The 24,287-nt window shown below is 39.5% G+C and overlaps 1 protein-coding gene across 15 annotated transcripts in view; it reads right to left on the bottom strand.

The window, feature by feature from the left end:
- Nucleotides 1-24,287, bottom strand: part of PARD3B (par-3 family cell polarity regulator beta) — a 1,095,492-nt gene that overhangs the window by 112,651 nt on the left and 958,554 nt on the right. For all 15 annotated transcript variants that reach the window (XR_002516428.2, XR_002516429.2, XR_002516430.2 and 12 more), the window contains one exon: nt 11,860-11,995. Coding sequence is in view for 12 of the 15 variants with exons in the window: in XM_021924389.2 (XP_021780081.1) it covers nt 11,860-11,995 (136 nt within the window). In the remaining 3 variants the exon portion in view is untranslated. The remainder of the gene's footprint in view (nt 1-11,859; nt 11,996-24,287) is intronic.

The raw sequence follows: 24,287 nt of genomic DNA, 5'->3' as shown, positions 1-24,287 counted from the left end.
ACTAAAATAAATTTGCTCTTCAGAAACAGTCTGTGACTCTGGCAATTAGTGATGATGGGAAAACAAAAGAGAAAAATGGAGGTGTCTCCACATGGTTTAGGGGTATCTCATATTATAGAGTGAGCTAGAAGGTTCATTAAAGAAAAGACATCAGGTCAGGATGCGGATTGTCTTTCTCCTACAACATTTCCTTCTGTTTCTGTAAAGGAGAAACTTCAAATCACACATCTTTATGCACACACCCCAATTAAGTTTTCTTTCCTTGTAGGTAAGTGTTGATGATACAATTGTCAGGCTCAATGTACACTTTCCTAGGCATTCATAAATTGCTGAGTATTCACTGAATGAAAAAAACCAACGAAGGAATGGAAAATTGCAGAAAATAAGTTTCTCTCATGTGCAACTTTGACTTTGCTGTTTAGGGAATGGAGCTATGTCTGTGAGTGAGAGATGACACGGAATGATCATTTGAAGAAAGCTTCATGGAGATAAAACCTAAATACTCCACTGCTTCACAAAAGCCTTATCTGGAAAGTAGAAAAGAGACTATTTCTCAATAATAGCAACATTATATCCCTTCTTCTTAGATCATTTACTAAAATAAATGGCAAGTTTTCCTGTTAGCCTTGCTAAAATTCAGTGGTATCAACTTTTGTACTCTTTCATAAACACTCCGAAAATTTAGCACTGTGATTTCAAGGCTCAGAATGAAATACAAAGACATTAATGAGATTCATAGGAGGGCTGGAAAGTCATAGACTTTAGTATGTGTCATTACAATTGCATTCAAAAGCGGTCATTTTTCTTGTGGAGAATGGCAATTCCAATACTACTGTAGTGACCATTCTCATTTTAGGGTTTTCTTTGATCCAAGTGTGCTTTCTGTCTTCCTTTCAGAGGTAAGCTTCCTGTGAATTTTCTTGTTCCCATCACAACACCAAACTAGTTACTACTTAATAAGAACCAAATGATGTTAAATCTCAGAATGACTGTCGGTCAAAAATTTCCTTAAACTGAAAGAACAAGATGGCCACTGTAGCGACCTGATTGGTTGGTTACAGTCAGGATGCTGTGTGAGGGGACATCCCAGGCCACAGGATCTGAACACAAACATGGCTTCCGTGGAGTTTTAATTGTTGTCAAATTTAAGTGATACATGTACTATAAATACCAGTTAGATAGATATTCCTATCTTCGACTCCAGACATCTTCATTTTTTAATTTAGTACCCAAAGTTTATTTTAGAACATTTAAGCACTGCTAAAATAAAATGTACCCAACTGATTTTAAACAGCTTTGAGAACAGTTTAAGAAATCTGGAATTCATAGGGGTTTCTGCTATAGTTTTTCTTATGTTACATAAAATGGTCATTTCTCCCATTGCAGTAGAAGAAAAGAATGTTATTATTGTAGAAGTTGGAATTTGAGGTTTTAACCATGATCCAATACAAACGGCTGTGGTTTGGGGGAAGTTAACCTATTCTAAACTCGACATCCTGAACTGGAATTAATTGCTCATTAAAAGGAGAAAGAGTTCTTTTTTCACTTTAATGGAAGTATAGCATAGGGTTTTTTGACATACTATGGAAAAATCATGTGTTCCTGAACTTTCTTTTTCTGCTTTTTGCTATTTAGGTTTGGGTTTGAGCCAGAGATGGGTAACTTACTTGATTACAGCATAAAAAGAATGATTTCATTTAGACTTTGAAAGAGGACTGATAACACCACACTTTGATTTTGGTTCAATATTATTGGGTTCAAAAACAAATTAAGAGCGATAATTCAAGAGTAGTTCAACAAAGGTAGAAGACAGTTTTCATAGTGCTTATGGATGAATATTCACACATTTTCTTTCTTTCAAACATCTTATATTAAGAAGTATCTCAACACCAGCAATAGGAGCTTTCCTTTCTCTTTTCACCGGGAGTCAGTAGAGATTTGAAAATCAGCTTTGCTAATGATTGTGTGGCCATGAGGCAAGGTCTTGGAACCTTTGTCTTCTCATCTATAAAACTGGATTAAAGATACCTACCTCACAGAGCTAGTATATGGAATAGCTTAAATAAGGTAGAGTCAGCACTGAGTAAATGATGCCATTTTTATTAACAATCTGGAGGTAGTATAATTTATTGAGTAAATAATTTATATATATTCTCTTTGTATCTCACCCTCCTATTTTAAGGGCTTAACTGGACCCTGGTATTTCTTTGCTTCAGGGTTTTTGCAGAGCTGCAGGCAGAAGCTGCTAGAAGTCAACTGTCTTCTGGTCTTTGATTTTAGCATAAGCTCATTAAGGAGATTAGGTGTGCCCCCAGGGTCAGGGATGAAAGGAATGTACTTTTGAAGGAAAAGTATGCGTGTGGGAGAGAGGGAAATAGATATTGACCTTTGGACCAATGGAATTTGCTAAAAGTGCCTGATGACCGAGCTTGACAGTTACCACCTGAAGTGACTCTGGGCATCTCAGTGGTAACCAGAGGGAGCAGGATGTGAAGGCCACCCTCAAGGCTTTGTGTGCTGTATAATGTCCGAGAGCTCTGGAATAACCAAAGAGGTGCAGGAGCTCCAATAATGACTACGACAGAAGGGCTGTCTGGCCAATTGAATGTGTTACTTCAAATAACCTTGATAAGTGTACCATTTAAAAATTCCTCATGTTTATTGACACTTCCTACATGTTTAGACACTATTCTAAATACTTTACATGTAATCATGTATGTGTCATAGTACTTCAAGGAGATAGTACTATTATCTCACTTTTAAAGGAGACAGAGAGGTAAAATAAATTGCCCAAATTTACCTAGTGAGTAACGGGTACAGCCTGGATGTGAACTCAGGCAGCCTAGCTTCGGAGTCTCCTGTGCTAAAATGCTTCCCATATCTGCGAAATTACTAGTTCTAAAACTCTAGACATCTGTGTGTTTCGAAAGACAGGATGAGTGGACAGGAGTAGTTTAGAAGAGCTATCTTATCAGGGCAGATTTTCAAGCAGGGCTGAGGCATCATGGCCCATGTTAGTTGTAGTAACTGGCCCTTGGGCTGCAGAGGGCAGACCCAGAAACAAAAGGCTTCCTCTGGAGAAAGGGCCAGTTTGCTGGAGAAATCAGATCCACTCTCAGGATCAGGTCACTGGCCACAGGCAGTGTCAGACAGGGAGCTCTGTGGAAGCTTGGGCTCCATACATGGAAAGAGAAGTGCCGGAGAATCCAGCGGCTAGTGTAGTAGCAACAGAGCATCAGGAATAGCTCAACACTCCTGTTCCGGGAGTACATTCCATTAGCCTCTCTCCTGCTCCCTCTGCCTTCACTATCCCTACAACCTTTATGGATCAGTTTTGTCCCCCAGAGTATTGCTGAGACGATCTGTACTGAGAATGGCAACTTTGTTGAGGGATGGGGCAGAGAAGTAACTCTAGATGCCTGAACGCTTTAGGGGAGGAGTGGGCTTAACTGGGGGTGCCATGATGCAGAGGTAGGGGAATTAAGAGTCAGGGAACCTGGGGAAACAGACTTAAAGACCAGTAGATGGGAAAGGCGCAGAGAGTATCCTAAAAAATTGTGTCCAGAAAAGAAGGGAGGGGGAAAGAAAGTTTCCTATTCCTCCCCTGGCTTAGACAGCTCCCTGTTTCTGCTTCAAGGTTATTGTTCTGTGATTAGCACAAGGTTATTGGCTTTTAGTGGGTTTTTGTAGACTGGTTTGGGACTGTAACAAACAATATATATATTTTTTTCCCTATGGGAAAAATCCATTCCTACTTCTAAATTGCCAACTTCTAAATGGACTTCTGGAACACAGTTTATTTCTATGTTGGGGACTCCCTGTAAACATGTTGCTTCCTTTCAAAAATGATTTCTGCTATATTTAAAAGCTAGACATTCACTCACATGTTGTATAGTCCAGATCTTCTCCCATATAGCTTATATGTCAACAAATTCCTGCGAAAGACACACTGAAATATAAAAGGGCCAAAGCCACTAACCAAAAAAAAAAAAAAAAAAAAAAAAAAATCCGTTTATTTTGTCCTCTTTTGTCGATTTTTTTTTCCTTTTTGTTTTACTACCTGCTGAGATCTAAGTGAGCAAAATCTCAACTCTTCCAGTGGCATTGATGTTTTACCCATACCAAGTTCAATAAAACTTCAGGCCTTTCTAAAACCCACATACTGTACAGACGTGGTTTTCTCTCTTCTTTTTCTCTGCCTTGGTATTGCTTCCAATCCTCAGTTCTACTGTTTTTGGAAATCAAAAGATGTGTTGATAAACTCAGCCATTGGGAGGGAACCATTGGGATGGAGCTCAAGAAGCCTCATCAACTGAGAAGGGATTGCCCATCGTGTGGCAGCAGTGCAACTGCAGCAGTCTATAGATATATACTTTTTTTTCTTTTAGGGATCTCTGCAGCCTCGACCTCCTGGACTCAAGCAGTCCTCCTGTCTCAGCCTCTCGTGTAGCTGGGATTGCAGATGCATGCCACCATACCCCAATAATTTTGGTATATTTTTGTAGAGACAGGTTTGACTATGTTGCCCGGGCTGGTCTCGAACTCTTGGGCTCAAGTGATCCTCTCACCTCGGCCTCCCAAAGTCCTGAAATTACAAGCATGAGCCACTGTGCCTGGCCTGGATACAAACATTTAATGGCTCTAATTCTTTACCCCATCTCACCTTTTAAAAGTTTTAAGAACAGAGTATGTGCTTGTCACAAGACAATAATCCATGAAGATATAAATAGAGCAACTCTATGTAAAGAAAGAGAGCAACTTTACTCCTTTCAAAGAATTCTACTGCTTCTCCTGGGGTGAACTGTTCCCTCCGCCTTCACTATCCCTACAACCTTTGGGGATCAGATTTGTCCCCCAGAGTATTGCTGAGACGATCTGTACTCAGATCGTCCTGGGGTGAACTGCCAGGTCTGAGGTGAACTAAAATGTCATTTGCCTATATAAATAAATTCCAGAGGTCTGACAATTTCTCATGAATAATTCAGTGACATCATCTGGGTTCCTGGGATAGTTGAAAGATACTGAACCAATAGACAAAATTTTCTTTCTCCTTTTACATAACAAATAATGGCAGCAAATTTAAGTTTGATAATAGATCTATTCTAATGAGAAAAATGAGAATACACAAAAGGAAGGCTTTTCTTTCTCTTTCCTTGAAAAATCTAAGAAGATGAAGAAAGTTTGTATCATTATTAGAACTCAAAGTTGTCGTAGACAATTTGTAATTGTGCCTACCATCTATTTTCCCTTTCCCTGTTAACAGCACCTTGATTTTCCTTTGAGGACTCTCTCTTCACCTATCCTTATTTATGGAGTCTGGGTGGACTTGACTTCACTGTCTAGTTCCAGGGGTGGTCTTATGGCCTAGTTTTAGTCTATAAGAATATTGCACCTGTCTGGCCATGAGGGTTGGTTCAGAAGTGGACACGTGATCCAGGCTGAGTCAATCAGCGCTATTGAGCATTGTGCTGAATATCAGCTTCAGGATGTTTCCTGATCTACACAGAGACTATCTCCTCCTACAGAATTGTTATGTTGGAGCTGCAGATGGCTGTTTTTCTACCTCAGGTAGCCCGTTGAGAATGGCGCCTGCAGAGAGAATAGCAAAGCTGAGAGATGAAAAAAGAGACTCCTAATGGGCTGCCTGCAGGAGCTGGATCCAGCTTTGCCTGAAGCCAGGATATGATTATGGACTTCTTTTAAATAAGCCAACAAAATTTCCGCTAAGAATCAGGTCAGTTTGATTTAGGTCACCGTTCTTTGGAATATAAGAGCTATTGCCTAAGCTAGAATTGTTCATCAATGTACTTAGTTTTTATCAGATGCTTTTAAGGAGCAGACAAGGAAAATACATAGAAATCTCCGCTTTGGTATTGGACCATTGATGGCATTCATCCTCTTCTCTCCTGGTGTTTACCAAAAACCTTCTGATGGCTTTTATACTTCTTTGGCTATAGAACATTCCATCTTTAAGCCTTTCCTTAAGATGGTTAGCATGATCTCACCATTGTGTTTTTTCTTTCCTCCAAGTGTGGAATTCATTGGATTTGTCTCTCGTTGTCCAGATCAGCGGTCAAGTACATTTCTTCAAGTTGGCTTCTAGACCATCTTCACAATAGGGTGAACAAATCTTTCAGATGTTTATATTTATTCACCCAACCATCTCATTGTTCCAACTATGATCTACTTGAGTCAATCCCCTGTGCCAGAGAGATATAGCACAATTTTTGTTTGTTTGTTTTTGTTTTTTTTTGAGACGGAGTCTCGCTCTGTCACCAGGCTGGAGTGCAGTGGCGTGATCTTGGCTTGCTGCGACTTCCGCCCCCTGGGTTCAAGTGATTCTTCTGCCTCAGCCTCCCAAGTAGCTAGGACTACAGGTGTGCACCACCACACCCAGCTAATTTTTGTATTTTTAGGAGAGACTGGGTTTCACCATGTTGGCCAGGCTGGTCTCAATCTTTTGACCTCAAGATCTGCCCGCCTTGGCCTCCCAAAGTGCTGGGGTTACAGGCTTAAGCCACCATGCCTGGCAAGCACCATGTTTTTAATGACAATGGCAACAGGTATATCGTGCTAGTTTAAGATGCTTTAACTCCCACTTTTTTTTCTATATATAAACAAATGTACTCCCTTCCCAACCATGTGTCTACAAACCTCTTTCATAAATAAACTTTCTTCTAATTTAGCCAAAGAATTTTTTTTTTTTAAAGTTTGGGTGGTTGACAAACATGACAAAAACAAGAAATGAGGAAAGGATTCCCTATTTAATAAATGGTGCTGGGAAAATTGGCTAGCCATAAGTAGAAAGCTGAAACTGGATCCTTTCCTTACTCCTTATATGAAAATTAATTCAAGATGGATTAGAGACTTAAATATTAGACCTAAAACCATAAAAACCCTAGAAGAAAACCTAGGTAATACCATTCAGGACATAGGCATGGGCAAGGACTTCATGTCTAAAACACCAAAAGCAATGGCAACAAAAGCCAAAATTGACAAATGGGATCTAATTAAACTAAAGAGCCTCTGCACAGTGAAAGAAACTACCATCAGAGTGAACAGGCAACCTACAGAATGGGAGAAAATTTTTGCAATCTACTCATCTGACAAAGGGCTAATATCCAGAACCTACAAAGAACTCAAACAAATTTACAAGAAAAAAACAAACAACCCCAACAAAAAGTGGGCAAAGGATATGAACACACACTTCTCAAAAGAAGACATTCATACAGCCAACAGACACATGAAAAAATGCTCATCATCACTCACCATCAGAGAAATGCAAATCAAAACCACAATGAGATATCATCTCACACCAGTTAGAATGGCAATCATTAAAAAATCAGGAAACAACAGGTGCTGGAGAGGATGTGGAGAAATAGGAACACTTTTACACTGTTGGTGGGACTGTAAACTAGTTCAACCACTGTGGAAGACAGTGTGGCGATTCCTCAAGGATCTAGAACTAGAAATACCATTTGACCCAGTCATCCCATTACTGGGGATATACCCAAAGGATTATAAGTCATGCTGCTATAAAGACACATGCACACGTATGTTTATTGCGGCACTATTCACAATAGCAGAGACTTGGAATCAACCCAAATGTCCATCAGTGACAGACTGGATTAAGAAAATGTGGCACATATACACCATGGACTACTATGCAGCCATAAAAAAAGGATGAGTTTGTGTCCTTTGTAGGGACACGGATGCAGCTGGAAACCATCATTCTCAGCAAACTATCGCAAGAACAGAAAACCAAATACCACATGTTCTCACTCATAGGTGGGAACTGAACAATGAGAACACTTGAACACAGGAAGGGGAACATCACACACCGGGTCCTACTGTGGGGAGGGGGGAGGGGGGAGGGATAGCATTAGGAGATATACTTAATGTAAATGATGAGTTAATGGGTGCAGCACACCAACATGGTTTATGTATACATATGTAACAAACCTGCACGTTGTGCACATGTACCCTAGAACTTAAAGTATAAAAAAAAAAAAAAAAAGGTTGGGTGGGGGGATAATGATACTGCTATTCAGCTCTTGAAAAAGACAACAATAAAGGCACTAATATTTTTAGAAAACTTCAGAGGCATCTCATTGCTAGAATTATTTACAGGATATTCATGCTGCTGTTAAATAAGCAGAGCAGCTTTATCTGCTAAGAAAAAAGCAGCCCGTTGTAGAAGACTATCTTAAGTTTTATAAAAAATAAAATACCAGCAGATAACAGGTATTATGTTTTCTTCTGGCAAATATTAACACTTCACAGCTAGTATATCTTGCTTACTTAATTGGGCCTATAAAAACTCACCAGACTGTTTCACTTGCAGCCACTGAAATTTTTTCAACTTGTTCTTTACAGCTTTTCAGAGTAAGATGGGAAAACAATTACAAAACAGAGCAGTTGAAAAGATTTTAAGGTCTCAAGTTCATATTTACAAACCTTACAGTCTGTGTGTATTCATTTATTTTAAAACAAAGTGAATACATCAGGAGATCTTTTGGAAAAGGGAAAAAAAAATCCAACAAATTTGAGAATAAAAGAAGAAAGTATGTCAGCTGAGACAATTCCCAAAATGTCCCTATAGTTTTCCCAGCACTCTGTCTCCAACTATGCACCTCCAACAGAATTAACTACTCTCTCTTAGTACATATAGAAGCTAATACTTCTCTATACTATAGCATTTATCACATAAATTATTGTTCTATTTTGTTTGGGCTTAGATCTATTCCTGGCTAGATCCAGAGTTTCTCCAAGGTAGAAGTAATGTCATATTCTTATTACCAGCACCTGGTCTACACTAAGATTTAGCAAATATTTGTTAAAATGTAATAGGAGTCAGGGGAGAGGAGAGAGGGGAGAGGGGAAGGGAAAGGGGAGAGGGGAGGAGAGAGGGGAGAGGGGAGGGGATAAAGGAGAAGGAAGAGGGGAGAGAAGACAGGTATGAAAGTAAGTGAGAACCCAAGGGAGGAGTAAGAGAAATCTTAGACTCCAGGCCACTGGGCAGGTGCAATACTGGTATAGAACTACATACAATTTGGTCTGCGAAGATCTAGAAAGCCCAGGGCCAGCCAAAGAAAAAGTATTAGTCATATATATTTACATATATATTTAAAAATATTCATAGACCCTAATAAACCTTCAATGGATTATTCTCATTATTTTGGCCTTGAAGACTTTTGTGAGCATACTTTCATTCTTGCTGGCCTATTTTTAAATGAGTTTACAAGTAGTTGTTAGGTAACTTATCTTTGTAATTTCCTTCTCGATAGTTCAGAAGTTCCCCAGTACAGAATGACTCCAGTAAACACCCATCAGGCGTCTCAACCAGAGGCTCTGGACTTGGGGAAGTTCTAAGTTCATAACAATATTTCTGATGATGCTGGTCCACACAGTGGTTTTGTTAGAGAAGTTGGACTGCTTTAGTGTTTACTCAAGGGATTGAAGTCAATGTCCTATTTTTAGAATTGTGGATCAGAATCCTTGATGACAACCTGACGCATCCCTTGGGGGTCTCTCCTGGCCCCAATTCTTCCCCTTCGTGTGACTGTGGTCTGATTTTAGCAAGTGCCCTGGTGGTGATGCTGAAGACCTGCCTTTCTAGGAACCACAATCTCATAAAAGCTGCTTTGTTGGGTCTGGCCGCCTGACAGGAATGAAATGTTAACTTTCTAAACTTGCTTTCCTAGATCTCTCCAAAAGTGGCAAGACACCAGTATAATTTCTCAGGCCTACGCTGAACAAAAGACACTAGTGTTTTTCCTTGGCGTGGGGAGAGGAGAGGAAAGGATGCTGAGATTCTAATCCCTGGCTTGGAGTATCTCAGGCAGTAACAAAGAACACTCATCTTTTATGGCAGTGCATTTCCCAAGCATCCCTTTGGGAAGCTTCAGACCCCAATTGTCTGGGAAACATAAAATCAGTCACTTTTGGCAGAGCTCAACACACCGGAGCATGGGAACCACAAATTAAGCTAGAGATACTTCTTTACTCACTAGATGGTCTGGTTACACGTTTACTTGGCGTAAAAATAGAATCACTAAAAAAGGGAGCACCCAAGGGTCCAGTTATCTAGCTCAGGTTTGGTGAGGGTCAGAGGAAACTTCAAGTCTCATGAAAGTTAAGCACCTTCATCCTTTCAGCTTGATGTAAGGAAATCATATAAAATAAGGTCAAAACAACCAGGACTACTTTGTCTAAAATTATTTGTCTTATTTTGCTCATAGGAATTCACAGTGGTTTTGAGATAGAGCACTTTTCAATGCACTGGACATGGTGTTCTGTTTTGGGTACAGTGGAAATGACTTTCCTTTATTTTACTGCTTGTTTGGCTTATCGAGGGAGCTGAGCCTTACCTAACAAGTAGCTCACGTCTCTTGTCAGAGGCAGTAAATCGATCTTGATCAAGTTTGAAACTGAATTGTTATCTAATCTGTTATTCTGTGGAAATCTTTCTCTTCTGCTACAGAGAAGCTAACAGACAAGTTTTCCCATCACTCTGGGTGTCACTCTGTTTAATCCTAACATCTGTAATACAACCAATAAATAGCTGTTTGTTCTGATCCATAGTCTCTCAGACTGCCTCTCTCCCAAGAGGCTGAAGCCACTTGGCTTGAGATCGCCCATCTGCACTGTGCACTTCTGATTAGTGTTTTGAAACTCCATTATACACGTGCAATCTTCTGGGCTGAGGAGTTTCAGTTGCTCTGCCCAACAGTGGTGGATCCTGACACTGATTTTCACATCCTAGTGTAGAGATGCACGCATGACAGGCCCCCCACACAGATATAAGAACTAGAGGGAATCAGCTCAGTCGTCAGTCTCTATTCTCCCCACCCTGACCTTATGAGCATAAACATGAGTGTGAAACTCAGGAAAGGAAACCTGCCTTAATAGGTTTGCCTTTCCAAGGAGCCGGTGTCTTTCATGGGCACCACAGATAACAGAGTCCCCTACCTGGTTCTCAGAGCAGCACTCTAAGGTGTAGTACAAGGCAGAAATCATTAGAGGGTGAGTGAGAACTGAACCCTAGCAAGGACACTGCTATTACCATGTTCAGCTCTGCTCTGATAATAATGCCAGTAACAAGAACTAGCAATTACTGAGCCCAGCTCTATGTCAGGCACTGTTCTATGTATCTGATGAGCACATTTCATGCAATTCTAAGCACCCTCTTCCTGGGCATTTTTGTGGATGCTCGAGTTAAGTGCATTGTGTAGGCACAGACTTGCTTCTTAAAAATAACAAGAGAGGGAATCGTGCCACCCTGAAAAAACCCAGTGAGTTTTTCTTCAGTGGTCACTGTATTCTTTTCTGTTCCCCGAATGTCAAAGGATTTAGCAAAAAGAATCCTCTAATACAAAAACTGCCCTTATTACAAAACGAATCCATCCTAGCATGCCGGTAAGATCAGCAGAATGTGAAGTCCTCAGATCCAATCAACAAACAACTGACATGTCTGACAATAACCCTTTTGAAATTTACTTCTAATCCCCATCTTCCAAAGGAGAGATGGCTTGTGTTGCAAGAATCAAAGCTCAGTAGATGGTGACCAAGATCCCTTGTCCTCTTTAAAGTAGCTAACTTATGCCTCCCCCAAATCAGTTGGCATATAACAGGAAGTATGAGAGCAATCAGAATGAACTACTGCACATTCACGGGGTTTGATTTCCATAAACAGTTTCGGTGGGAGAATACACCTGTGGTTTGGGTAATGTTCCTATCTACGAAGCCCAAGAAACCTAAATATAATCGATATGTACAGAACAGTCTTGACCGTGTTCTTCTGCTCTAAACATTCTTAGAAAAGATGAATTCAGTGATTGAAATCATGCATGAGCTTACCCAGAGAAGGTCATACTCAGACGGCCTTGCTCTTCCTTCGCTGTCTTCATATAAAGGGAAACCTTCCCTCCGAGCCTGATAATACTCTTTCCGCAACTTCTGGATACGGTCAGTGCTTCCACCTGTGGGACGGCCACTACAGGATACAGAGAAATAATCAGAGTCACACAGTGTACATCATCCTTGAAGTCACTTTTGGATCTTCTTGTTAAAGGAGTTGACATCCAAATTTGGAAGATTCAATAATGTAATTCAAATATGCCAGGAAAATGGTGAAATCAGTCATAAATGTGAACAAAAAGTGGTCTTTACATGCCTACCTTTAGTTCCAAGGGTCAAATGTCTGACTTGGGATTAACAAATGCCTTTTGAATGAGAAGGTAAGATAGAGTCCTGACCTTTTAGAGCAATTAAAAGACTCATCACTTTTTTCTTACAATCACACACACAGAGTTTTGTCACATGTTAATGTGGATATCTCATTTTCTCAGTAAGTGTTGCTGATTTGGGATAAAGCTCCAGTTGTTTGACCTGAAGGCTGGATATGAGACAGGGTTGGCATATGCCAGCATTCACTTCCCTGAGGCTCATGAATTGTGGGAGTCGGGGGTGGGGATGGGATACATGTCCATATCTGGGTACAGTTAGGGTATGTGTAAAAAAGGTAATAGTAAACAAACAAACAACCAACAGTAAAAAAGTGACAAGGTGGGGGAAGTTGGTGTAGAGTAGAATGTGCTTATCCAGGGTTCTTCTCTCTGTACTTTAGCCAGTACTTCCTCTTAGGAATTATAGCTTTTCCAGTAACTCATCTGCCCAACCCCAAACTGCTCGGCTAGCAGTTCCCTTGGAGCTTAGATTAGGTTATTGTGGTTATTTTAGTGGAACCAATATCACATGATATTATACAGGGCTAGGGAGCAAAAGAATGACAGGCAGATCTGAACAGTCATTCTACTTATTTGGTTCATTTGAGGCATAACTGAGTGCCCCACTGCACCAGACCTCACGTTAAAATCTGGGAATGGAAAAAGGAACACTTCACAGTCCTTACCTGCAAAAACAAATAGTCTGGGAGGTAGGGGACAGAGAGGGATACAGAAGACTATAGTCCATTAGGACTGGTGCTCTTACAGAGATTTGCACTGGGGTCATGGGAATGCAGAGTGCTTAAACTTTGACAAGGTGAGAGCGGGGCCATTGAAGAAAATCACAGAAGGCTCCATGGAGGAGGTGACACTTCAGCTGAGCCTTGAAGGACACAAAGGTGCTCAACAGCTAGACAAGTGAGATGAGGATATTCCAGGTAGAGGGGAGGCAGTGAGTGCAAAGTAAAGCGATGAGAAAGCATCTTGCTTTAGAGACATGCAAGTTGATCAGTTTGGATAAGCAGTGGTCCTCAACTTCTTTTGTCCTGCCTTACACACATACCAGGTGTATGGCGCATGTTCCCTTTCCGCTCTCATTTACAAAGCAAATTTGAATAAAAGTGAGTTCTGGTGACTTTGGTTTAACTTTTTTTTCTTTTTTTTTTTAGTCAGAGTCTCACTCTGTCACCCAGGCTAGAGTGCAGTGCCTTGATCTCAGCTCACTGCAACCTCTGCCTCCTGGATTCAAGCGATTCTCCTGTCTCAGCATCCAAAATAGCTGGGATTACAGGCACCTGCCACCACGCCCGGCAAACTCTTTGTGTGTGTGTGTATGTGTATTTTTAGTAGAGATGAGGTTTCACCATGTTGGCCAGGCTGGTCTAGTACTCCTGACCTCAAGTGATCTGCTTGACTCGGCCTCCCAAAGTGCTAGGATTATGGGCATGAGCCATCACACCCGGCCATAGCTTAGGGGTATTTTGAATTTACTCTAATAATGACAGAAGCATATCACTTACAAATTTTGGTACTTTAACTCAATTGTAACATCATGACACGTTTCACGGGTATGTGAGAATTGCGACTGTAGCATTTAGGGAATAATACAGGAAAAAATTCAGAAAGTCATGAACTAAGTGCAAAACATGCTGTATCTTCTCCCTTGTGTCAATATTTTAAAGAAATATAGGAGGGTCAAGAAAAAGAGGGACACATGAGGCCTGGAAAGGTAGGTAGAACCCCAGTGTGAAGAGCTTTGCATGTCAAAAAGATCCCTAAATATTACAGTTGGGTTCTAAGTTTAAATGAGATATCTGATAATATGAGGTATCTAAAAGCAACAGAAGGAGGTCATCTATTTAAAAAAATATTTTAGAACTATGCTTGTAAATTATATTAATAAAAAGTGGTGAGTAAACACCTTTTGCAGGAAAAGCACTGTTCTCAAACTAGATGGTAAGTTAATTGCAAACTGGATGAGGTACTTCTGCCTTGTGGCTGCTCCCTGACAGTTTGCACAGGGTTCTGGGCTTCCTGGGTGCTCTACAGACACTCAGCAGCTGATGCCTTTCGTTCAAAACAGACAAACCCTTGGGAATCACGTACCTTTCTTTTTTTTCAAGATGTATGTTAAAACTCTCATAATAGTTCTAATTCTCTTTCTTTACTATACTTAAAAATAGTTTTCTTTGAGCACTTGAAAAATATAGTAAGAACAAATTAAAAGTCTTGATAAGTTTTTCTGAACCATGGGCAGGCAGGAAAAGCAGCACAGTCTATGTTGAACAGCTTCCCTAGCTCTTGAGTAATACGAGATGACCATGGTGTCTGTATCCAATGCACAGGCTTCTGTCGATTACGGAAATTCATGAGCTGCGTTCAAACTCACCAGATGAGTTCAATCAACGTGGTGCAAACATCGCATACATAATCTATTAGTTTACCCCAAAGAAACTGAAGCCTTGAATTCAAGTAGAATGAAGTCATCAGTAATAAAGAAAAAAAAAGAAACTGATAAAGCACTGTTTTTTAAAAACACACTTTTCTTCCATTTGTGGTGGAAAAAAATTTTACTGAAACTGTAAACTATTCTTCCATATGCCTATAAATACATAAATTTAAAAATATGGGTTTGATCAGATTGCTGTTCTCAAATAAGGGAATGGGGCAGGAATACAAAATCAGTTGTTCAGGATTCAGAAAGTCCCCTGTGGCTGACAGGAACACGACTATTTACCCAGAAAAGAAATTTGGCCCAAGAGAAAAAACAGGAAAACAGCGCAGAAGGTCATGGACCATCTAAGTGCAAAATATGCTGTATCTTCTCCCTTGTGTGAATATTTTTAAAAAATATGGAACACTGTGCAAACCTTTTGTGATAACCTGGGACTACGTCTCAATATCATCTCTGCTTTTTTCCTCTCAACCCTCATTCTACTTTTAGAAATGGTATCAGACTTTTCCCAAATACGTATTTCAGGTGGTAAGATTAGGGATAGCAAATGCCAATTTCTGATTTGTAGCTCTTCTCAGCAGATAGTACACATACGCTTACCACCAAATTAATAAAAATAATATATACCACTATTATAACCAAAGCAATTAATTGACTCTATGTTGCACTGAAGATGTAGAAACTTAGCAATTTTTAGAGGGACATACAAACACCTTTGTGAAAGCGGCAATCATCATAATAGTTATAATTTATAGAACACTTATATAGCAAATATATCTATATATACTTTTACTTACTCCACTCTCTGTCCACAGCAGACATCACGAGTCAATTACAGCATTCTTTCCCAATGCTGTAATTGGGAAAGAATTCTCAGAATTCTTTTAGCCTAGAACTTCAGAAAGCCACTACTAATCTATAGGAATTGGTACATGAGTTTATTTACAATTCCTGTGTAACAGGTGGTATCAATATCTCAAGACCTCAAAAAATATTGATGGATTTATTATTCTGCTCAATAAAGATGAATAATATGAAGCTCCTAGCAAATAGACGATTAACAAGTGTTGTCTGACTTCAAAGACTGCTCTTCCACTATGGCTTACTGTCTTCCAACCTACTTCCCTTCCTTCATCTATGTTTTAGAGACTGGGTCCTCTAGCAAGATATTGAACAAGAATGGAAGTGAAGGCTAGCCTACAGGATTTACTTTCTGGGGATTCCCATTTTCCTTCCCTATTTACATGTCATTTGTTCTATATTCCTTGTTTATGGAATTTAGCAGTACAGATTCTAGAAATAGCTTCAGAAGTGACATCAGATCATGATGTAACTCAAATACTATTGAAACCATGTAAACCTAGTAAAAGTGTCAATAGCCTCATCTCCACATTGTTAGTTTAACAATTAGGCTTTCTGTATTATTTATTCACTAAATGAAGTAAAGCCCTGGCCATCCTTACAAAAAGTTTCTATTACAGCTGTATCCCTATATAGGTGATCAATGACAATCTTACACTTTTGATGTGCTGGAATTTTATGTTAAATTAATTCAAGCAGTATAACAACACGATGTATATTGTAATGATTTTAAAAATAAATTATATTGCTTATGCCTTTAAAGGCAGATATATCATTAAACAGGCCCTTCTTATAACACTTTGGAGCTGGACAGAACTTAAAGTTGTAATGGATTTCAGAAACCATGTCATTTTCTTCATAGCCACCTACAGCAACAAATTCCCACATGTCATAAACATCACACTAAGGCATTTGGAATCTAGCCTTATTCTTCCCAGTTTAAAATGACCTCAACTATAGTACTTTTTAAAATGAGTGTTCATCTGTGCATGCCTTCATCTCCTCCCATGACTGCTGCAGGCTAAAAAAAATTAACATTTATCGAGCTCCTGTGATGTCCTAAAGACAATATTTGTGCTTTATATACCTCATCTCATTTAAGCCTCAGTCAAATCTGTGAAGATGACATTGTTGTTGACATTTTACACACGAGCACACTGAGGCTCAGAGACGTTAAGTAACACAACTGGTGAATGGTGGGCCAGGAGATTTGTGTGACTCCCAACCAGTGCTATTTCTACTATATCATGTTGCCTCGCAAGGAAGGCATTAAAATGCAGCAGGCATTTTGTGGCTGCAGTTCACAGGCATTTCAAGGCAGAGGGAATTTAGCAGAGCACATTTATAGCTGTACCTTTTGATATTCTTTTATTTGCACAGCTCTTTGCAATAAAAATAGAAATAGAAGTAACCAAAGTAATAGAAATACATGCAATGAAGTCCGTATTCATTAAAAAATGATTTTGGAGCCACTGCAGGCTGAGATTTCTGGGCAATTAATATTATATCGCTAACAGGCTTATGTAGAGAGCTGGTATAAAACTGAATGGGGTGCAAAAGAGAATCAACATATGACAAAGATCCTCCATGAAAGACGCACTCTGGATCAGGACCAGGACTGAGAGGCAGACAGAACTGCTGGGGAAGTTCACCACTCACTGAATGAGAAGGAGGTGGTCACTACTACCAAACCCTGGCCGCTGTGGGACTTGTGAATTATCTGTGATTACACATGTATAAGTGGGCATCTACATAAATACATGCATCCTAACCAGGACTCAGTTGTATATAGCTGATTTCAAACAGCTATTTTTGTTTTCGTGTTGTTTTCATACAGCCTCAAGATGTAGCTCTTCATTTTGAAGGAGAGGTGTTGGCCTTTGGTGAGCACCGCCCTTATTTGTGGGTACCAGCCTGGTGTCCAGATTTGATGATGCAGTTAAGAAATGGTCTTTATAAGGTCGGGTGAGGTGGCTTATGCCTGTAATCCCAGCACTTGGGAGGCTGAGGTGGGCGGATCACCTGAGGTCAGGAGTTCAAGGCTAGCCTGGTCAACATGGCGAAAACCCATCTCTACTAAAAATACAAAAAAAATTAGCTGGTTTGGTGGCATGCACCTGTAATTTCAGTTAGTAGGGAGGCGGAGGCAGGAGAATCACTTGAACTCAGGACGTGGAGGTTGCCGTGAGCTGAGATCATGCCACTGCACTCCAGCCTGGGCAACAGAGCAAGACTCTGTCTCCAAAAAAAAAAAAAGAAAAAAAAAAGAAAAGAAATGGCTTTTATAGCCTGGAACTTTAACAGAAGTATTCCTATCTGGAGGTGATAATCCCTACGAATTCTCTGAATAAAACCCTTTAAATTGGATGTATGCGTGCCAACAACAGTCAAGTGGGATAGAGAGAGTTTTTGAATTTAGTGTTTGATAGATTCTTTAATTTTTTTATGAAGTTACTGTAAAACGTTATTTTGATGCTTCCTTTAAGATTGTTAATTATAGAAATATGGTGTTAATTTTTGTATACTTACAAAAGGGTGGAATTTCAATGGTTTTCACAAAAAGGGTTTAAAGACATGGAATAAAGAAAAACACCTTGGTGCCCTTTAAGAACGCCAAGATACTATTATTTTCCTGGCTTCTTCCCCGGGGGGAGGGTTGTTTGCTTTTGTCTTTTGGCATGTAAGAGGCTAAAAAGCATCCTAGCTTTATTTTTAAACTTAAAATTTAACAATACCATAGTTCTGCCTTAGAAAACAGGGCAGTTTTTTTTTTCCCCCATAGTGGGCACAGAGCTTCTAAAACACCTGAGATTCTATGGCATTCGCACTCTCAATAACATAACTATCATAAAATCTAATGGGCTATATGCACTCTTATTTTGCTAATTTTCCTCAAATCCCAAGAAAAGATTCTGGAAGAGAATATTCAGCTGAAGACAGATAGTCATGGACACAAGTATTATTTATTTTCAGTTGGCGATAAAGATTTCTGTCAAATAAAATTTTGAGAGACTCTCATACATGCACTTAGGATTCTTAATTGAAGAGCATTTAAGATTTAAAGAAACTATACCTCCAATACCACTTACACTCATACTCTCCAGATTTAACATCCCATAATGAAAATACATTTATATAGTGTGCCCATATATACTAATTTAATAATAAATAATTGTTCTTTAATTCCATAGCATTCTTCAAATGATATTTTAGTTTAGAGCAGCTCTGAAAATTATCCAGTGTAAATATCCAGGTAAAGTTATGATTGTGTAAATCCTCTATTTTCCCACTGTTCCCATTTCTTACAAAGAATCTCTATTTTTTCAAAGGTGCATTGACAAATAGGATTTTTCACTGTCTAGTCTGGTGAAATTTTAGGACTGATAGCTGACTATCCATGGACAACTTTGGGGATACTTCTTTCTAATTTATCGCCAAATTTACTGTCACTATTAAAGAAGGTAGCCCCCATTTCAAATTATTTTTGCCAAAAATTCCCCCCCAAATAATAAGAATATGTCTTTGCTTATATGGACATTTAATTTCCACCAGATTTAAGTTATCTTGTTGATGAAAACAATTACTCTAAATTAAGGGCTCTTGTTTACTATAATTGCCTATAATATTCTATATTAAGAATAACGAATTTAGAGAAAGGGTGAATAATATTAAACAGACAACACAAACTTTCCAAATGTAAAATCTGCTTTTATTTCTAAGGGCTTCTTTTGTCAATTATCTCTGACATTATACCTCTTCTTAGTAGGTGAGGAAACAATGCTTCGGCATCTTAAGAGAGTATTTAATGTCACATAAAACGGTAGCAGAATCTGATGAAAAACTATGCTCTACACTAACATAAAACTTTGAAATGTGTGTCTGTGCATGAATTCTCAAGGGTTCAACAAAATTACTCCTTATGTCAGGATCCTGTGGGCAATCTGAGAAACTGGTCCAGAGAGGTTAACATGCAAGTTAGGGTCATAAGGTAGAAGAAAACCTGAAAATCACAATAATACATCAGCTCAGACTATAATCCTGAACTGCGGTCCTCCCCGCAGCCATCCTGATGCTGCCTGTGGCATTCTGACCTGGATGCAACAATCTGACAACCTGGCTTGGCTTACCTAGGCTCCTGACCTCACCATGGCAACCTGAGGCTGACCCTTTGTCTTTCTCAATGTGTTTCCTGCTTTCAGCATCTGCCTCCTTTGAGATCCTTGTCTTGGTATTTCCATCCCTAGCTTGGTAAACTGACCCTTTGACTCCTACAGCTCGAAGATTTGTCTTGGAAATCTTAACCCTGGGCTGGACCTTGACCGAGTGAATCAAGCCATAGTGGTGAAGCATAAAGAAATAAAGGCCCACTTCCTTTGGCAATTTTGAAATGGTAAGCACTTCCATGCACACCATGAACCACTGCTACCATTTACCACTGAAAGGAATCCATTGATTCACGCAGGCAACTTCCTCTTATGTGATTGAGTGTTGTGACTGAGAACCATCACCAGATCAATGTCATCTCCTCTTCTGATAAAAGGCATTGCTCTCCCTTTGCTCTTTATTGCTTGGGACAATGCAAGGCTGGCTTCTAATGAGAACATTCTGCATCTGTATCTCCATTTCTCACAAAGGGAGAAATACCTTAGGAGTGACCCTGACAGTGTTACTCAAAATTCAACAACATGCCAGTTATGATTTATGGCTTCAGCTCACCATAATAAGCCAGTAACAAATAACTGCCTTATTCTAATACTGACAATGACCTCCTGACTGTGTTCAAATTTTAGAAGTCAGTTTTGCCATTAGTCATAAAATACTCATTTGAGTTATTTATATTTTGAATAGTATTCTAATACAGTTCTTACAGTTCTTCCAACACAGTGCAAAATACACACACACACACATATACAGAGACAGAGTCTTACACTGTTGCCCAGGCTGGAGTACAGTGGGGTGATAATAGCTCATTGTAACCTCGAATTCCTGAGCTCAACCTATCCTCCTGTCTCAGCCTCCTAAGGCACTGGGATTATAGGTGTGAGCCACTACAAACCATTGCACCCAGACCCCAGTGCAATATTTTTGAGCCTTAAGTAATTTACACAAATACTGGATACTTCAAAGTTATGTGTAAGTGTGTGATACATATTGTCTCAAGGCATTTTGCCAATTTTATTAGCAACACACAGTATGTGGGTGTCACAGAAGAAATTTATCAAGTGTTTAATACAGTAATTTTGGTTTCTTAAAAAAGAAAGATTTTTAAATATAGTTGAAAAGTTCACACTGAATGGCACCAATATTATCTCTTTCTTTCTACTCTACTTCTTTGTAAAACAAGCATACATAGATGCAAAGAAAAATAGATTTAGATTAATTCGCAACTGTGCATCCATTGTGTCTTCTGTTAAAAAATGATAAATAAGCAATGTCCTATATTATAATTCATATAGATATAGCTGTTCGAACATGGCTGGAGTATAGTGATAATGCATCACAGCTGCATTTAATTGACACCCAAATATTTGAGCTTAGACACAAACAAGAGGCTTGGGGGCAGAATAGCAATTTAAGTAGTGATAGTGCTTCCAATGGCCATTCCATTTAATGAACATATCTCCCTGAACATGAACTGAGTTGATTTCCTTTGGTCAGTGTCAGTTCCTAGGCACCTTTCCTAATGTAAGTTTTCTGTTGTGCTGAACATCATTTCAGTATTTAAGGATGTATATTACTTGTACAACATGGCCTTCTATATGCAAGCCAACTACTTCAGCTGATGCTCAACCAAGGGAATAGCTGTCTAATGCAGTGCTAAAGAAACAGCAGTGAGTGGTTTTAGCGAGAGATCATAGGCAGTGTTCAATATAGCATCCTCCTAAAGCAGGGGTCACCAACCCCCAGGCCATAAACTGGTACCACTCCATGGCCTGTTAGAAACCAGTGAGCTTACACAGGTGAGCATTACTGCCTGAGCTCTGCCTCCTGTCAGATCAGTGGTTGCATTAGATTCTCATAGGAGCATTAACCCTGTGGTGAACTGTGCATGCAAGAGATGTAGCTTGCATGGTCCTTATGAGAATCTAGTGCCTGGCCCCGTGTTCCCCAACCCCCGACACCGCCCACCCAGTGGAAAAATTGTCTTCCAGGAAACCAGTCCCTGGTGCCAAAAAGGTTGGGGACCACTGTCCTAAAGTGTTTCCCAAGATTAATTTTGTCAATACACAATTTTTGTCTCATGTAATGACTTTAGAAACTAACCTTGTTTAAGACATGACTCTACTTGGAATACTATAGGTTTTCCCAAAGGACTTGATGGTCCAAAACAAAATTAGCAAAATATTGATTAAAAGGTAAATAGAGGAAACCTACAAAACTTGTATTATTTTAATTATTGTTCACCTTCTTGAACTGAACAAAAGACAGTTTAAGGAGAAATAAAATGTTGTTTAGATGATACTTGAACAAATTAATGATTACCCCAATACGCACACACTCATGCCTTCTCAAAGAAATTCTCACCAACAACTGCAAGAACTGCAAAGATAAAATTATTATCTTTTAAGCTTAAATCAAACACAGCTTGAGTTTTAAGAATACATATCTGACATTTATATGTGGATTAAACTTTCAGGGTCAATTCTGGGAAAAATAAGCCTTTATGGGCTACAGGCCATGAAACCTTGGGAATTTCCTAGGCCTCCATGAAATTCCTTCTTCCTCAGAGAAAACAACATAGAAGTTCTCTCTTCTCCCAAGAGATCCTGGAATACCATCAAAGGCCACTGATTCCTAACAGCTGGGTACTTAACCTTTCCTTTCAGATAATAAGAAAGTAAGTTTTAATTGACTACACAATTTTAAGGAAAAATAAGGACGCTCTAAATAATTTAGTGCATGGATGGTAGCTTGTATTTTTTTCATTTAGAGGATTATATCAGTCAGAAGAGAACAGTCAGGATACTGCATAGTGAAAAGTGAAAAATATAACAAAATGTCAGTAGATTAATACAGCAGTTTCTTACTCACACAACAATGCTTTTGTTTTTCTTTCCTAATGGAGGGTTTTGGGAAAATAATAACTCTACAAAAGAAAAAAACGTTTTAAAAAAAGAGAAAACATTTTTCAATTGAAAGAAGCTAAAGATTGTGATTAGGAGCTCAACCCTCAGTGTTAAGAGTCAAAGTGTTCTAAATATATGTGACAAGTGAACTAGTCCTTACTTTTCTACTGTTAAAGGATAAACATTCTCCAAATGCCCAGAAGGGATGCCTGGGTCACATAGGTAAGTGACCATGGGGCCGATCTTAATGATCACGTATGGTGTTAAATCATGCTATACAATAAACATAGAATACTCAGTATTCTAATATGATTAGCATAAAGCAATTAGGTCTAAGAGGTCCAGGAATTCATGAACATGTTTTGATATCACCTACATTCTTTTCATTCCTTTTACATCCATATCCTATTCTGAGATTTTTAAATAAGGTTATAACAATTAATCCAAATAGATTCTCAACTCATGATATGGTTTGGCTCTGTGTCCCCAACTCAAATCTCATGTTGAATTGTAATCTCCAATGCTGGAGGTGGGGCCTGGTGGGAGGTTACTGGATCATGGGGGTGGATCCTTCATGAATGGTTTAGCACCATCCCCTTGGTGCTGTTCTTGTGGCAGTGATTGAGTTATCATGAGATCCGGTTGTTTAAAAGTGTGTAGCACCTTTCCTCCCCCACCTTTACCCGCCCAACCCACTCTTTTCCTCCTGCTCCAGACACATAAGATGTGTCTGCTTCCCCTTTGCCTTCCCCCATAAGTAAAAGCTCCTTGAGGCCTCCCCAGAGGCAGATGCTGCCATGTTTCCTGTACAGCCCATGGAACCGTGAGCCAACTCGACCTCTTCTCTTTATACATTACCTAGCCTCAGGTATTTCTTCATATCAATGCTAGAATGGATTGATACAAATTGCATCAAAAGTTAGCATATACTTAGCTCCCAAAGGGCATTAAATCCAAGAATATCCCACAGCTCTCATTAGCCTGGATGGAAAATGAGCTCTGTTAACCCTGGGCCTCATGACCTTCCAACATTAGGGGTGTACAGAATAGCAGACAGCTGACATTACCATCTCCTATGGATCATTTCAGTTGTTTTTCAAAGATGTTCAGATTCTTACAAATCCTTGCTAGGAGAATGCTGGCTTGCTCTTCAAAACAGAATGGAAAATAATAAACTGGTAGCAGACCTAAATCTTCAACTGCTTTTAAAAGCTCTCCAATAACCCTCTGAAAAATTTCTCATGTGTACATTTATTTAAGCTTTATTTATTCATAAATATTGCTGTGGCCTTAGGGATGCAAAGGTGATTAAGACCCTGACTTGACCCTCAGGGATTTCACAGTCTAGTGGGGGAGACAGAGATATAAATAAATAATGACAGTGCAATGTGGCAATTATTAAGAGGAAGTATCATGAAGTATAATGAACTCCCGCAGTAGCTCAGAGCAGAGGGTGTTAACCCTGCTTGGGGAGGTCAGGAAAGGCCTCTTAGAGAAGCGGGGACAAGGATAAGGAGAGGGTGGCTGGGGATGCCAGCTAGAAGGAACACCACTTGGAAAGGGGTGGCCACATGAAAGGGCACTGCAGAAGTGTGGAGAATGTGTGGAGAAACTGGGAAATTCAGCCAGTAAGACCTGAACAGCCCCATCCGCCAATCTTTCTAAAGGGGATGATAC

Source organism: Papio anubis, chromosome 10 (assembly GCF_008728515.1).
Source record: "Papio anubis isolate 15944 chromosome 10, Panubis1.0, whole genome shotgun sequence".
NCBI lineage: Eukaryota > Metazoa > Chordata > Mammalia > Primates > Cercopithecidae > Papio > Papio anubis.
This window is presented reverse-complemented; position numbering and strand designations above follow the sequence as displayed.